The sequence below is a fragment of the Echiichthys vipera genome (assembly GCF_963691815.1).
Source record: "Echiichthys vipera genome assembly, chromosome: 1".
Classification (NCBI taxonomy): domain Eukaryota; kingdom Metazoa; phylum Chordata; class Actinopteri; order Perciformes; family Trachinidae; genus Echiichthys; species Echiichthys vipera.
Window position 1 is genome coordinate 8,600,456 of NC_139826.1, and position 15,123 is coordinate 8,615,578.

At 39.6% G+C, this 15,123-nt stretch overlaps 1 protein-coding gene across 1 annotated transcript in view; it reads right to left on the reverse strand.

The window, feature by feature from the left end:
• The window catches only part of LOC310947763 (neural-cadherin), a gene marked incomplete at both ends in the record, with an annotated part of 416,747 nt that extends 407,286 nt beyond the window's left edge, over window positions 1-9,461 (reverse strand). The window contains one exon of the mRNA XM_083914685.1: window positions 8,408-9,461. Within this exon, the coding sequence (XP_083770811.1) occupies window positions 8,408-9,461 (1,054 nt within the window). The remainder of the gene's footprint in view (window positions 1-8,407) is intronic.
• Window positions 9,462-15,123: the final 5,662 nt, after the last annotated feature.

The window sequence follows — 15,123 nt, forward strand, 5'->3', positions numbered from 1 at the left end:
GTGGTCAATATATCCGTAGCTTTGGGAAAACCTCCTTGATAAACATGTTTGGTTATTTTCTAAGGTGAGATCAAGGCAACCGGTTATTTCAGATCAACCCAATACAAACTGTTACCTGGATGCTGACGTAGTTAATTAATATGTGACTGGCAGTGATCACTTTGTGAGCTGGGTCTCACGGCATAGAGCAGCTACCTGTGAAATGTATGTGTTTTGCTCGGGTAAGATTGAATCCAGCTGGACGCAATCATACAAACATTATATTTTCTTAGTTCATTTTTCAAAGGTGGCAGTAATGTAGTGAACACTTTTACAATCATAACCGCCACAGTAGAAATGAGATTTGGCTTGAAAATCCTCGGTAAGATGTTTGTGAATATGACTAGAGAGGCTGAGCACATCTGCTGCTGTTAGAGAAACACAACATAGGGAAACCAGTAGGGGTAACAATGGCTCACACTGATGACAGTACCCGGGGCAGCTGCAAGCGTCTGAGGTTGCGGTCGGGTCCGGTGCTCAACTCATAAATTAGATCTGCTCCTGTTCAGAGCAGTTAGCAGCTACGGAGTCGGCTGCAAGACAGCGCCGTGTTGTCCTACTCTGCCGACGAGAGACCCCAACTCTGACTTTAAACTTAATTTTCGGAAATTGGAAACTAACCAGTGTAGCACGAAAGCATGATGGATCATAGATTATTACGTTTAAACATCCATAGTATGTGGTTGAATTAGCCAACAAGCAGCCACTCTTGTCACAGCTCTCCTTGCTCTTCCTAGAACCTGATCTAGAATCGATGACACTTCCTTGGTTCCCAGGTTGTGAACACTGAATTTTATACATTGAATTTTGCAGCTAAATTTAGCCTGTTGAATTTTTTAATGTTAACTTTTTTACATTGAATTGAATACATTGTATGTTGCATCTAAATTGGGTATATTGAAATTTCAACATTGAATATTTAACGGTACATTTTTTAATATTGAATTTTTGAAATTTATGAACATTGGAAAATGATAAGTTCAATTCAGAGTCAAAACATTCAGATTTCAAATCGCAAAGCATAAATATCAGTGCTAAAAAATCAATTGCTTGTTTGGGTTAATGCAGTTAACCATCTACGTGCACGCATTGTGTAAGACTAAAGACAGAAGACTAAATAAGTGCTATTTATGCTCTTTGAAGGAACAAATGGATGCAGACTCTGTTTCATCTCGATAAACAAAAGACAAGTAACATATGCAGCTAACATGCCTCTCTCACTGCCATCTGTCTGGATATAGAATGGTAATTTTGCAACCCAGAACTCACAGTAAGCACAATGTCATATTTTGTGGGCAAATGTACAGTATGAACACACATGTGTGTGTGTGTGTGTGTGTGTGTGTGTGTGTGTGTGTGTGTGTGTGTGTGTGTGTGTGTGTGTGTGTGTGTGTGTGTGTGTGTGTGTGTGTGTGTGTGCGTGTGTGTGTGTATGTGTGTGTGTGATTGCTTTAGTTGTGAGTAGCAGAAATCTGTGTGAGATCAACTGACAGTTGTCTTGATTAAAGCCAGCTGTTTCTCTTCATCAACCAAAAATCCCACACAAGCTAAAAAACACACTTGCACAGATTGCACATGCGATCTGTACACATGAATGCACACACAGACTTGCAATCAATCTAGCGGTTTTTGCACAAAGCGCTGGCTCGATTTCCTGATATTCAATTTTCATCTCTGTAATATTTTTATCAAGACAAATTGTAGAAAATAAATGATTAAAATAGGAAAAACAATCCTGGTGATAATGTTCCCATAGACAACAATTTACACAAATATGTTAACCCTTGTAAGGTATTCTGGTCAAATTTCGAGTTTTTACAAGAAGAAAAATGGTACAAGTATACATTTTCTAGCTGAAACTCAATGGCTTTAGCTTATTTTCTGTGATAAACACGTATAAACAAAAACAAAAAAAGAATTGAGAACACATGCTACTATTCCCCAGACATTTACATCATTCATATGGTCTTCAGGTCAGTTTGACCCGCATTCACAAAGACACAAAAAAACACTCACAAGGCCACACACACACCTACACGCACACACACGGACAACATTATATTATTATAATGTAGCACAGAGAAGCTGTTTACTCTCACTGTCCTCCACTCTTTCCCCTCTGTCATGTGTCCACCTTCAAAACGAATCACACTTGAATTGTTAATTCAGTTCTAATAATGCTACCAATTATTAAGCATCTACAGTATGTTATCTGTATTGTTTGAAAGTGACATAAAGATAATATGTGTTAATGGTTTATGACGCAAAATTTTATTTTTGACTTGTTTTATAAACCCCAAATATGTCCCGGATCAATTTAAACCCAGGGATACCAGAGGGTCCCAAAAGTGAGGACAATACAAGGGTTAAAGAATTTTTTTCTTTAGCTTTATTTTGTAGAAGTTATTCAATTTTGTATAATAACTGGAACTGCAGTTGATTGCAACATTGCAGTTGTTGTACAGTGTGTTGCATAAACAATATATATAATAATTGAGGAAAGTAATGGTATTATTATTGTTACAACTTGAATATTTTGATTATATAACTACATAGGTAACCTGCTCACTTGTTTTGCACCAGAAGTTCACCAGCACTGTTGTATGACACAAAGATGACAGCTGTGCTAGAATGGCACCAAGGATTCTTTGCCACATGCAGAAATCTGGATACATTTTTAGACTTAACATTACCGTACCAGGAAATCATTAGAGAAGACAAAACGACAGAAATGTAGTTTAACCTTTCACTACACTGAAACATAGATCTGGGTAATGTTTGGACATTTTTAAAATGGAACTGGTCTGGATACCGATACTGGATACATTTCTTTTATACGCCCCATTTTAGCACGTCTCTTTAAGACCCCCTTCTGAAAAAGCCCAGTCCGCTTTTGTGCTCTCTGCATCTCTGCATCTCTGCACTGTTATAGTAGCCGGGGAATGATTGTAACGGCACCCGAGTGGTACTTTCTACCTTCATAAAATATAGTTGTGACATCACAACTGTACAGAAGTCTTGACAGCTCATTTAAAGCCACAGTTTCTGAATACAGACTATGTTCATTTATCTGTGGATTGAGTTGTTTTGATACTTTTACAGTATTTATATAGCACCTTGACCTGCTTTATAATAAAGAAAGACATAAATTCCGCCTTTTACAATATGGGCCCTTTAATAAAAAAGGCAAAAAAGGTTACATTTTCTCAGAATACAAGTAGACATACGAGAGCTTTGGTCGCAAATACACTAGACTACACATCTTATTAGACATTTGATTCAAATTCAACAGTTATTGATACTGCTTCACATTCTAGTTCAAACAAGTTGAGGTTTGATACCTATATCTAGTCACGAACAGGGTTGTAACATGATTTTCAGGGTTTGGCAGACACCATCTGATGCAAACATTTGGCTCACATGTCCAGTGAGAGTCACTCTGTTCCTCTCATCTGATTCGGTCAGGATATAATTGGTTAATTGGCTTGCAATAAATTATTTTATTATTCTATCTTATCCATTCTTTTAACATAATGTGGTTTCCTGTCATAAAGGCTGCCATACCAGAAGAGTACATTAGCCAAAGAAAAATGTGCAGAATACTAATTAGCTAAAAGGAATACAGCAGTCTCTTGACTATTTGATGCAGTGTTAGCTGGTTAGAAATGATTAAAGTAAAGAAGGTGGCTCTACCTTAACGGAGAGAATAAGGTATGTAGATAAACAATATAGTGGAAGAAAATATTGGTGTGGCTTTTTTTTTAAAAGAGAACCCTCTGAAAACAAAGGACAAAGATGTGTGTTTGACTGACCAAACTAATCATTGAATTAATTAACCAAATTAATAATTGAATTAATCATAATGCCAACATAAGTCAATGTGGTCAACGACCACTGTCGGTTGGCTGGTGTGGAGGGGAGGAAGAACCCCTGGGGGAAAAAAGGAGCAGTCACTAGATGCTCTTGAAGGTTTTGGCACATCATTTAATGAAAGGTTTTGGATATCAGAGACTAGATGTACAAAAATACACTTGGGCTTTGTTAGGAAAATTAAACAGCAGGAAATGATACTTGAAATGAAAAGCAGCGGTGGATTTGAAAACCCTGCAGAAAACAGTGGAAAATATAAACTTGGGTGAAATTTATTTATTCATTGTTTACTGTAAGTAGGTATTCCTTACCTGTAGATTTACGCTCATCTAAATCATGACCATTTCATGCCTACCTCTAACCCTAACCATCACCCTCAAAAAACAACTCTTTACTCTAAAATGTAATGGTTTAACTTGAGAGGGTGGGTGTTTTTATCCTTGTGAGTTCACACAATGTGACTGTGTGAACTGAACTTGTCAAATACGGCCCTTTAGCGTCTGTATGAGATCCAGCGGGCTTACAACACTATAAACCTGTTGGTGGCAGTATTAGATGCTCAGAGCAATTGCTTGACCGTGGTGCTGTGAGATAACATAGTATAAAGAGTGTAGGGGGGAAGTCAGGGTGGATGGATGGGTCAAACAAACACAGGACTCTCACCCAGGAGACAACTGTAAGTTACGTAACAAACATACTTAGTTTAATCCAAACCACAATCTTTTCATAAACCTAACCAAGTAGTTTTGTTGCCCAATCCCTAACCGTACCCCAGACCTCCTCAGTAACTCACCTGGTAGAGCAGGGCCAATGTACAAGTTCAGAAAATGTTTTGCACCACAGCTTGTTCAAGGTGGGAATGTTGCGGTGTTATTCCACCTTGACGTTCTGTATAAAATGCATGGACATGGAATTGACACACACACACACACTCACTAGTGACACTGTTGTGTTACATGTCACGCCTCTTTTGCTTCAAAAATGCCAGCATTCTATAGAAAATCATACACTTGGATGGCATTTTTCCACCGTTATATGGTTTAGTGTAAAAAAGCAAAGCTGACGTAATGTAGATCTTCTTTACAGCAGTATTGCACTATTTCTGTGTAAAAGAGGCTAATGTGAGTAATATAACATATCTCAGCAACACTCGTGGACTTGTGGTCCACAAATGCAGACAAGAAATAATCTTAGATTCTGATATCACTTCCAGACTCTCTCTCTCACACACACACAGACACACTTACACACACACACACACACACACACACACACACACACACACACACACACACACACACACACACACACACACACACACACATCCGTCCCTCGAAGAATCATCAGAAGCTCTCTCTCTCTCTCTCTGTGTTTCCCTCTCTCTCTCTCTCTCTCTCTCTCTCTCTCTCACTCTCTCTCACTGTGGTAAACTGTGTCTCCACTACAACTAAATCCCTAGAGTGAGAGTGAAAATAAGAGCGAGGAAGTAAGAGAGCAAGAGGGAGAGAGAGAGGGAGACAGAGAGACAGACAGAGAGAGTGAGATGGGATTACAGGGATAATGCAAGCAGATGGAGGGAGGTCGAGGCTCCAGCAGGACTCTCCACTCCAAACGGATTAAAAAACTTCAATGAAGCCACCGACAACCAAACGGATGCTGCATTCCCCACTCTTTATACACCGAGCTGAGCCGGGCTCGCCACTCGCCGCCCGCTACTAAGCCCGGAAATGAAAACATGCTGCCTTTCTGCATGACGCTGTTAACAGTCAGGTCATGGAAATGTATTTCAATCCAATCCCTCCCTCTTCACCTCCTATCAAATACATAAACAGGTTCAGCTTTTGGGCTTTTTAAAAACCCATCCATTTAGGAAACATTAACGCTGATCCCCCTCTTGAAACTTTGTATTAGCATGCATCCTTTTAGAGCAAAACACAACACAATTCAGATATAGATGCACCCAAGACACACTGGAGATCCAATCATCCAACCAGCACTGGTCAGAAAGGGATTTGTCCACATCAGCAACAATATGCCATGTGTCACTAATCTTTAAATACATTAAGCCATTTTACACTTCATATCTAACTCACCCTTATTGTATCTGGTTAGATTTAAATGGATTACACATTAACATGCACTTCCTATACACTGAACTTTCATTTCATAAAAATGAAGATGACAGCCGTGTAGGGCAGGGCAATAATTCAATATGATCATTTATCCTCTTTCAATGGAATCGTATCGTGATGAAATCATATATCGAGATATCATAATTTGCAATTATGTCGTCTAAATTGATAGCAAGCACATACTAACTCAAATCTCTCAGAAAATCTGATGTGAAACACTTTGAAGGAATATAATTTGAAGACTGCGGGGTTTTTTTTACGTCACACGCGCATGTAAACATAATCTGTGTAATGGAATAAATTAATTTGAAACTTTAAAGTTCATCTGCATTAAAGTTCTTCACAAAGTGAGAAACTACTCAGTAGTTTATTTGTTAAGTATTAAATTCCCGACAGGAGTATACAAAAATAGGCTTTACCATGTAGACTATTTATTTATGAAATTACCAGAAAACAGGCTTTATCATGATATATATTGTTATTGAGATATAAAATAACCTCTATCTGGATAAAATATTTGGCCAAATTGCCCTTCCCTTCACTTCTGTCACTGCCTCTTAAACATAGTGTTGACATTTACATAAAATGGACAATTGCCTTTTTTTGTTACTCCTTCACTGATATGTTATTATTCAAGCTGTCTCCTAATTCCTTTGAATTTGTGAGAAATATAAAATAACACAGTCAGAAAAGATGAGACTAGTTTAACTTTTAACAATGCAGTGAAAAAATATTATCTACTAATGAATTTCAGCGGCTGGTGAAATTTGTTCCACTTGCTTGAAATGTAAAAAAGAAAAGAAAAGACAACAACACCAAAGTTTGGAGACCTGCCTATTAAAAGGCATCTTAGTTGAAGTTAGATGGCAAAATTCCTAATTCCCGTATTTCCGAGTGCCTCCTAAAAATCAAACAGCAGCTATTCTAGTGCTCTATCAAGGAACTCTCAGAGGTTTCTGTAATACTGCAACAGCAAAGTCTCACATCCAACATTCCATCAATATAAAATATGTGCATGAGAGAAATGGTAGTGACAAATAGCAAAAATGGTTACTGGGAGTCTAAATTAGCATTGTGTGCCAAGAGCTTAGTTTCTTTCCTGCGTCAGGATAGTTCACATTACTGAGACCAATAGGTCACATTGATTAGGTCAGTCTCCCGGTCAAATACTGTTAGCAGGTCTTAATAGAACAAGCTGCTGAACTGCTCTTCCACTCATGTTACACTGATAGACAGATTTTATATATATTTATACAGTATATAAACTGAACCAAGTGCAAATTAATTCATAATGTTTTTGCATTCTATATATTTTAGTTTCCATGTGCTCATCCCTTCATACATGCATTTATTAATGTGAATCTGGCAGCATGCTAGCTTGTTGTCTGTCTCTGTGCTTTATCCACAGGTGATGATTAACCTGTTGGTACGAGGGCCCATACGCGTCACGCTTCTACCCTGACATCCCAGCATCTGTTGCTGCTGGCAGTACTCACATTCATGTTACTCTAATATACCCAAGCACATAAATCATCATCAACACTGATGAGTGTTGCTCAGTTTAACCTCCATTGTAAACACTAGCCAGTCTGACACTGCTTAGCCTGATCTACTGCAAGATTGGAGCTGGTTAGAGTGTATGTGTGTGTGTGTGTGTGTGTGTGTGTGTGTGTGTGTGTGTGTGTGTGTGTGTGTGTGTGTGTGTGTGTGTATGTGTGTGTGTGTACAAAGTACCTCTGTGGTAAGCACTCCCTCACAACAGCATTAAGATTTCTGGTTAGAACCCCACCAGAGCTGACAGGGGGCTATGCTTTACAGTATGTGTGGAGTTTTCACTCATTAATGTTTCCTCACAACAAGACCCTGACCTCAGGATGCTTCCCACAGTGACCGACCATTCACGTTGCTCCTAAATAGTAAACTTTCAAATGCACCAAGTAACACCTATGTATATGCGTTACTTTCTCTTCTTTTTTTTACCAAACATATACTGTATATTGTCTAGAGGATTTCAATATAGGGCTGATGTCAATCAAGTTCAAGCACTTAAGCACTCGCCCTCTCCGTGCGTATTTACGCACACAATACAACGTGACAAATTCAACCAAACACAAAACCGACACAGAAATGTGATAAAATATTTCATATATTGCTCAGCGTGCCTCGCAGGGCATGTACACGAGATAATAGATGTGCGCACAACCCATAATGTTCAATAGAGATAGACTGTATTGGCCCACTTGGAAATTTGTCTGGGACATCGCAGTGTCTGTCTCTCAATTCCTCTTTCACATAATCCATCACACACGCGCGCACACACACGAAAAATCACCCACAAACACACACACACACACATAGTCGCTCACCCATTTTATCCTGAACTTTGACGGCGATCTCCAGCAGAGGCTCAGTCTCTCGGTCCAGTCTCCGTGATATGACTATATCCCCGCTGTCCCGACTCACGCTGACCGGTAAACTCTCCACTTCGGGCTCCATCAGCTCAAACGCTGCCGACTGAAACCTCACCGGGTTCAGATTCATCACCACTGAACCGATCCCCGCATCCTCCGACACGTTGATTAAAACGGGGCTGTCCGATTCCAGTACTGACCTTGAGCTTCGCGCTGGTACTTTCATTTGTGATGTTAGTTTCCGTTTCCCCAATTGTGGGTACAGCGAGGGCGCCACGGACCATTGCCGTGGATTGATCTCAACAGCCACGCTCTGGCTTGTTCGAGGCGGCCAACCGCGGTCCCGGGCAAAAACTTTAAACTTAATCGGTTCATCCAGACCAAGGATGGAGTCCACCAGGAGAATTTCTCCGGTTTTCGGCACCGCGTAGAAACTCCCGTTTTTGGGCAAGGCGAAGTAAATGAGCTCCGCGTTCTTGCCGCTGTCATCGTCCCGCGCGGTGACTATGTAGATCGCCGTGCGGAGCGCAGTGGCATCATCCAGGCTCAGTTTCACATCGGTACCGGGGAAGGTGGGCTGGTGGTCGTTGGTGTCCAGGACGTCCACCTTGATGGACGCGACCTCGGCGACAACCGGAGACTCATCTTCCACTTCCCGAGAGAGTCCCGCGCACTGTCCGCAACACAAACCAAGACTTAGTGCGTATTCAGCCCGCTCCTCCCGGTCCAGAACCCCAGAAGTCTTCAAAAAAATATGTCCCCGTTTATGGTGCGCAAAGACACGGAAATTCCCGCTCCCGTCTCCCAGGAGTTTAAAGTGCGCTACAAATTCCCCATTACCACATAGCCTCTGCGAATTGAGCCGTTTTAACGGAACGCTCAGTCCGTTGACCCGGGAGCCCGGAGACGAGTTTTCAAATACATGCCCGTGAAAGAACGGTACCTGCTCCACAGTTTTGTTCCCGTGTGCGCACGAAAACAAAATAGGTAAAAACGCGATCCAAATCATGACTGGATATCTCATTGGCTCCACTGCACTAAAACGATCGTGCCACACTGAAATCCATGGGTGCTCTCGTGGCTTTGGGTTGTTTCTCCTTTTTCGCTTTATGATCCAAAACTTCCGTTAAATTGGAACGCAGATATTTGTTGCCACCATACTTCATTTCGACGCGGGAGAACTTTGTCTCTGTGTTTGTGCTGTGCGTCCTCCTCCTCTCCTGCTCTACCCTGCCTGCTGTATCACCAGCAGCGCTGTCTGTCTGTGCGCGTCCCGGAAAAAAAATGCTTCCTACAGCTCGAGTGCGCGCTTACCTCCGTTCCCTTTCCTCGCTCTCTTTTTCGTGCGATGTTTCCGACCGATCTCACACGGGGATCACACTTAATCCGTCTTGCGTTCGAGTTGTTGCAAACTGTATCCACACTGTACACCAGCTTGCTTTGAGATGGGTCAGACCTTTTGTTATAAGGAAATCAGTTGTCTTAAAAGTGTATAGTCGTGAGAGGTGGTTCAACACCGCGGACATTACACAGAACCGACTGTTTTACGCATGCATTGCCAAAGCCTCCAGCGCAATGCAACGGTGATGCAGCGGTAACGGATTCTCTTATCGAAAATGAACTTCTCAGCAAAGGAGCTTCCAGTGGAGTGTACTCGTGCGCGTGTACAAACACCCACACTGCCACGGCCAACAGCGCGCAATTATTTGTGTATCAGGGGGATTCTCAGGGAAACAACCCGACCTACCTTCTCCCAGTGATCAATGTCCAGTCTTGCACGTCCAGATCCATCACTCCTCTCTCCAATAACACGTCAGTCCATTGAATTAATATAATGTAAAAATCGATCATTTTAAAACGTCTTCAGGGAGGCAAAAGGAAAGGCTTCAGCTCCAGGCAAGGACTCCAGGGCTGTCTTAACTCACAGAGTAGTGCCCTATTTTAACGTGTTCATCACCAACTACTTTTGTTATGGGACTTTTGCTCTTCAGGGGTCTATGAAGGTTTCAGGTAGATCCCCGGCAAAATGAAGAACATCCTCAAATTTAATATAACAGATTCATTCACTTTCATATATCAGCTGCACTTTCACATTTCCTCCCCACATGCAGATGGAATTCAATACAAAGTAAACCAAAAACATTTCCATGAGGATCAGTGATAATAAATCCGAGACTGTTTGTGGATCCAAAGCATGCTGCATGGTCATGATCTCTCCCAAAGCACCAGTCTTCTTCAGTGTGCTTTTTGTACTTTTGTGCTGTTTGAACTCCTACACAGTAAAACTCTGCAACCTGTGCAGTTTTAAAAGTTTAAAATCAGCAGTACTTGTTGGATAACACAAGTTTCAGGCGTTACACCAAAACTGTGTTCATATATTCAAGTTTTTTGTGTGGGACTGAATTTTCATCAGTATTTAGCATAACACTTAAAACCAGGATGTGAAGGCAAGCTCCCTCTGCAGTGTTTCAGTTAAATTAGGAAATCGTCTAAGATGTCCAAAATGTAACACAGGCAATATAGTTGAAGATGACCTTCACGTAAATCTAATCATTATACCATATATTAATGCTTCAGGCATCCACAAAACAAATTACTATAAATAAGTGAATGCTGTATAATGTATCTCTGGCCTTGTCTGAACTAAATGTTTTTTTCTCCCTTAAAGCACACAAAATCCACCGGTGAGCTTTAATAATTTCACTTGTTTAAGGCAGCCTTACCCGCTCACAGAAATGTGCTTGAAACGAGTGACCATGGTGACAACACTGAAATCATATCACCACTAATTACATATTTTATTAGCCCACAGGCAGATTTCCCCCCTTGTTTAAACATGTTTGACATTGTACGTTTTTATGAATAATAACTCAACCACATTTTAATTACACCATGCAGACTTAAGAAAATAATTGAACATCAGATATTTTGTTTTTCTCTGGGTGGTGGGTTATACTATGGCATTCATGAATTTGTTGTGATGTAACGCCAGATAAAAATATCATGTCTAACATGGCTCTTTTTTAGGTACAGTTATAATAGTGTATTAAGTCTTCAGTGGAGGGAAGGAAATAAGTATATTTATTCATGTACTGTATTTAATTACGGATTTGAAGTACTTCTACTTGACCTAATTTTACTCTACATCTATGACTAAAGTTTCTAATTTTTATACCAAGATTTTAAATACAAACCACATGATCAGTTTAAAAAGTGTGATGCATTACTATAATACTATAATACTACTCAACAGTGTATGAAGCAGTTAAACTGATCCCCACACCAACTATAACTATAACTTGCCTAAACTTCTGTACTTTTACTTAATGGTTGAATGTGTATAATCTTTATTAAAAGCTTTATATATATATATATATATATATATATATATACACATATATATATATATATATATATATTTTTATTTTTTATTTTTTTTTAAATACATCCATGGGGCTTTTTGAGGGGTACAGAAAGAAAGTATTGCTTTTCCATAAAAACATATGTTTAGTCTGAATTAATACTTTAAAAAAACATTTTGACGGGTTTAACAATGACTTTCTGTCACGTTCTGTTTATATTGTACCAGTCAATAGGGGCCGGTATTGCGTCTGTTGTTTGGGGCAGCTACTGTAGACTGGCACTGGGGAAATTGGAGTTCTTGACCGGAGCCAGGCAAAAAACAGAGTCAATATAGGCCAAGCATTCACTCCATGGACTGAGAGAAAGGAATTCAACGGCATTAAAACGCACGCCCAGTAGGCTGCTGGGCCCGGTCTGACGAACCTGGCAACCTGACTGTTGGAATTATTTTTTGTTGTTGTGAGTACGATCTTGAGACACTAGATGGCGGTGTTCTGCACATTCTCCATATTCAACCTTTAAGATATAATTTGAAACTCAAAATATACTTTGAATCCAGGACTTCAATTTGTAATTGAATATTCTTATAGCATGGTACTGCAATGCTGTTTAAGTACATGGTTTATACTTCTTCCACAAATACACAAGTGTCATATGTATATAAGGTATTCGTCTTGTTTCACTAAAGCAGACAATTCTAGAAAGTTGAAATTGGATTTGTTAGGTTATTTGATTTGGATCTCAGTGACTTATTCATTTTGACTGTTAAAAGGATTCCATATAGTATTTATAAATAGCAGAAAAGGAACTGACTCTTCATTGTTGTGATTTTGGCCTTGAGTAGCCTGTGTCTTTATAAGATCCTATCAGCATAATACATGTAGTGCAAGAGCTTTGTGCTCTACCTTTACCCCGCATTGTATTTTACTGTATGGTGTGTAGTACAATTTTGTACCTTTCTTGTGTTGTTTTGTATGGATTTGTCCTTTCTCCTACTCAAAAATTTGAATCTATTAATAAACAAAAGACAACGACTGATGTGTTTCTGTAATATCAAATCTGTCATATGAAGCGCATCATCATAAACAAAATTTCAAAGCAAAAACAAGCCAAGGGAGAAAAAGAGTGACAGACAGAGATAGATTTGGTCAGCTGTTAAGCCTGACTGTGGAGTAATATTCCCCACTGTGACAGCGACAATGGCCCAGTGAGCACCAGACTGAATTATCTCTTCCTCTCATCTCATTGTGTGCATCTTTTTTGGATTTAAAATAAAACTCAATATGTATAAAGCATCCCCTCTAACTGTTTGCTTATTCATATTGCAGTCTTGAGCCTGTCAGTATTACAGACAGCTTTTCAGCTGATCGCATCTCCGGAAAAGTCACATAATCCAGTCCGCAAGCCAATGGACATTTGAAGATGCAAGTATTAAAATAATATGACAAACAACAATGGCACACGCTGGACACAAACCTGGACTTTTTCCAGCATTATCTCTGCTGAAATGCCACGGGACAAAATGATATGATTGTAGTACCACTTTACTTGAGCACAGTCAAGAAGTATGGCAGAGAGAGCAATGTTCAGAAGGTCAAAACACTAGTGGGTTTTTACCGAGTCTACCTGGCAGAATGTGTCACTAATAAGAGCAGCACAAAATTAATCTGAATGGTAAAGCAGTTAAGGCAAATTATAAAGTCTTTTGAACAAGTAAAAAAAATGTAATCTCCCACAGACAGATTTCTATACTTATTTCTATACTCTAGACAACCTTGTTAAAATCCATGCTCCTAAGGCAGTTGAAATGCTGTTGATTAATCTACAAATGAATAACTCCATGGGCAAAACTATTACTTCTATTTATGTCTGGTGCATACTTAACAAGGGATAAGACTGGCTCCCACTACATTAAAACAAAATGGTAAAATGATCTACAGTATAGTGACTGCAACCAATTCCCACAGAGACCTGGACTGAGATCAGGTGAGAGGCCCACATGTTCACCAGATCAAATACATAAGAGAGTTCAGATGAAAACGTATTGCCTACTTTTTAAAAACACCTCATATAACATGTAAATTTGATGCATTTACGTCTGGTGCTTGCTGGAGGGCATGTGTGGAGGTGTCAGCTAACTACAGTATGTGCATCCGTTTTGGGCATGTCAAAACATGGGGGGGGGGGGGGGCATTAAAAATGCTTTAGGTTTAGCAAATAAATGCTCTCAATAGCATGAGTTGTGGTGTCTGAAAACCAAATCCATTGACTGGCTCTTTAACATGAACATTGGGAACCGATTTGCAGTTGCAAGCCGTTTTTTTCTTTTTAAATCACTGTTCATCATCACATATGCACCCAATCTTCTCCTTTGCTACTCCAATGAGTGAGACGGAGGACAGGCACTAAGGGAGGAGCGCGGCAGAGTATAAGTGCAGTGACTATTTTATGCCTTTGTAGCCAGCTTAATTTTTTTACTGGGCCACAACGTTTTTTTAGGTGTTGAATAACATAAATCAAGGTAGCCTTTTTTACACACACGGATTTCACTGTCAGAGCATAGGGATATGGAATGTTTACATTGGATGCAGTTCAGACATTTAATCAATATTTTACAATAATTCAAACTCAGATATCCCACCATGTCTAAGTTTGAATGATTCTGATACAGATCTTATCCTATCATTCTGCTGGCTTCTTAAATATGACTATATATAAAAAAGAGCCAGTCTTTCGAACGGCTCTTTCAAAGAAACAGATCCACGAGATCCGGCTCAAAGAGCCATATCAACATAATTATAGCTTACCAATGAACATAAATTAAGCTATGGCTGCAGAACATTGACTTAAAATAACAGGGCCCCACAGACTGCTTATGTATAGGGTCCAGAATTTGGTGCCACACCCCTGCATGGAGTGATACTAAACTAAAACTAAAACTCAAGATAGACCTGGTTACAAAAACTACAGGAATTGCACTGTGCTATATAGATCACTCTTTTATACCTGATCCTAGATTATCATTAAATTATTGTCTATTTGTATACTATCTGCCTACTACTACTTTATTAATGGATTGGCTTTATATAGCACCTTTCTCAGTACTCAAGGCACTTTACAGAGTCCAGGTTCCATTCATTCACACAGACATACATGGTGGTGGTAAACTACGATAGTAGTCACAGCTGCCCTTGGACAGACTGACTTTACCCTGTTAAATACCTACCTACCTACATTATCTCATTTTATTATTTTATTACCACTATTATCAAACATGAAATTCAAGTGGGTCATTTGGAAGATTATAT